The 2100-nt window shown below is 43.2% G+C and overlaps 1 protein-coding gene across 1 annotated transcript in view; it reads left to right on the top strand.

The window, feature by feature from the left end:
• Nucleotides 1–1943: 1943 nt before the first annotated feature.
• The window catches only part of IGFBP1 (insulin like growth factor binding protein 1), a 5354-nt gene continuing 5197 nt past the window's right edge, over nucleotides 1944–2100 (top strand). The window contains exon 1 of the mRNA XM_009285339.1: nucleotides 1944–2093. Within this exon, the coding sequence (XP_009283614.1) occupies nucleotides 1944–2093 (150 nt within the window). The remainder of the gene's footprint in view (nucleotides 2094–2100) is intronic.

The raw sequence follows: 2100 nt of genomic DNA on the forward strand, positions 1-2100 counted from the left end.
AGAAAAAGCACAGGCAGGACAGTGGCAGTCACTCTGGAGTACAGTCATTTCAGGGGCAAGTAGCTTATGTTAAGCAGTCAGTAGTAGAATGATCCTCAATTCTGTTCATACAAAGCTATCTAGCACAGCAGAGAGACATACATAGATAAGTGAATGAATACATGCATAGACATATACAAATGCATATGAGCTCTTTGGGTCTTTGTCATTTTACAACTGGGTCTACTTTTCATTTGTAATTTTTTTTCATGTTTCTTCATGAAGGGGACTTTGTTTTGCATTGTTTTCTTTTTCTCTTTGAGGGAGGAAAGAAGACATATTTCTGTATTTTTTTCACTTCCTACTGAATGGTAAGAGAATTGTGCTTTTCTAAGAGATTCACAAGAAAAAATTAGAAATGAAAGGGGGAAAAGAGCATTAGAGCTTGAAAAGTCTAATTGCGATGTAAAAATTGTCATGCCCTAGGTTTTCAGCCAAAATTTGCTCCTAGTCAGACACGTGAAGTCCACAGAATTCTCTTAAAATCTGTAAAATTAGTTCTGTTTAAAATGCTTAAAAATGTTAGTGAGTTTTAAGGGCTGCCATCTTTTGTGTATCCAAATAGACATCCCTAAACCAACCTGAATTTAGAAAAAAAAAATTAGATGAAGTATTTAAGTGAAAATGTCTCAAGTTGTAAAAGTCTGTAACCAATAAGAATACTTTTATGAACTGAATTATGAATATAGGGGTTTAAAAATGTACTACATTATAAATAAAAACTTTGGCATCAATACCAGAAAAAGAAGAGCGAATAATAGAACGTTAAACAATGCTCTGCGCTTCTGCTTCAACTTTCTTTCACACAAATGATGTATTTACAAAAGAGGAGAACTAAATGCAAAAAAAACAACCAAACAAAAATCATGCTACATTAGATGACTTGACAGTGGAATTTGCTATTTCAAGCTCAGTACATACTGCAAATACCAGGATAAAATAATCTGTTCAGCACAGTGAGGTTTAAATACTTCTGCTTTTATTGTAGTGACAACCGTTGCATGTAAAGGAGAAAAAGAAAGATTTCCCCCCCGCCAGGTGATATATGAGGAGATGGAGAAGGTAACAGGACAGACAGAAAAGCAGATATCTCATTTATTTCTGGACTGTTTGACAAACACTGTTTCCCCCAAGTGCATGTTTTGAGGACTGATACTCGTCTCATCCCAGCAGCAACAGCAAAACTGAGCCCAGACGCGGGAGATCCCTCCAGCTTCAGCTGCGCAGCCCCTCCCGGAGGTTAATGCAAGGACTCCTACGTGCATGCGTGCAGTGGTTACAGGATCCTGATGGCTTTATTACCCTTGGGGCCTCCTCTTTGGTATGTCAGCGTCCTCCTAACCTGCAACCACATGACGAAAATTAAACAAGGGTTTGTTGCATTTGTTGCTGTGGAAATATGAAGTCAGTTGCTTCAGTTTCAATGGGATTTCCCTCCTCCCCTCCCCCCCTCCCTTTTTGTTTTAAACATTTACATTTTTATCAAATGTCAAGAACAGGAGACAGGAGACATTTGTGACAGGCAAAAGGGGAGGGGATACCCCCCACTTATCCGTTCCCCTCTGCCCGTTTCTCCTCCACCCCCGCCACATTTTTCCTTGTTAACTGTGCTAGGGCAGAAAGGTGGGGGCAAGGGAATAAAAGCATTCCTGCATGTCTGGAGGAAAGAAAAAAGATAAAGGGGGAAAGTGAAAGGGGAGGGGAAGAGTGGTCAGGGAGTTGAACCACCAGTGAAATGATGCTTCTCCAGCCCTCCTGTTCAGATAATAGTTAACTCGGGGTTAAAGATTAATAGCCAGGCAAAGGACTGTATAAATGGCCCGGGCGAACTGAATGTATGTAAACTGCCTCCTGTCCCTCAGCCTGCTGAGCTACCCTCTCTGTGGTCCCTCCTCATCAGCGACATGAGTAGCCTGCGGTCTCTGCTGCGCCGCTGCTGGCTGCCGTCCCTCCTGCTGCCGGCGCTCCTGGGCCCCCGCCTCGCCGCCGGGGTGGCCCTGCAGCCCATGCACTGCGCCCCGTGCACCCAGGAGAAGCTCGCTCTCTGCCCGCCCGTCTCCC

Source organism: Aptenodytes forsteri, unplaced genomic scaffold (genome assembly GCF_000699145.1).
Source record: "Aptenodytes forsteri isolate BGI_AS27 unplaced genomic scaffold, ASM69914v1 Scaffold44, whole genome shotgun sequence".
In the NCBI taxonomy this organism is placed as follows: Eukaryota; Metazoa; Chordata; class Aves; order Sphenisciformes; family Spheniscidae; genus Aptenodytes; species Aptenodytes forsteri.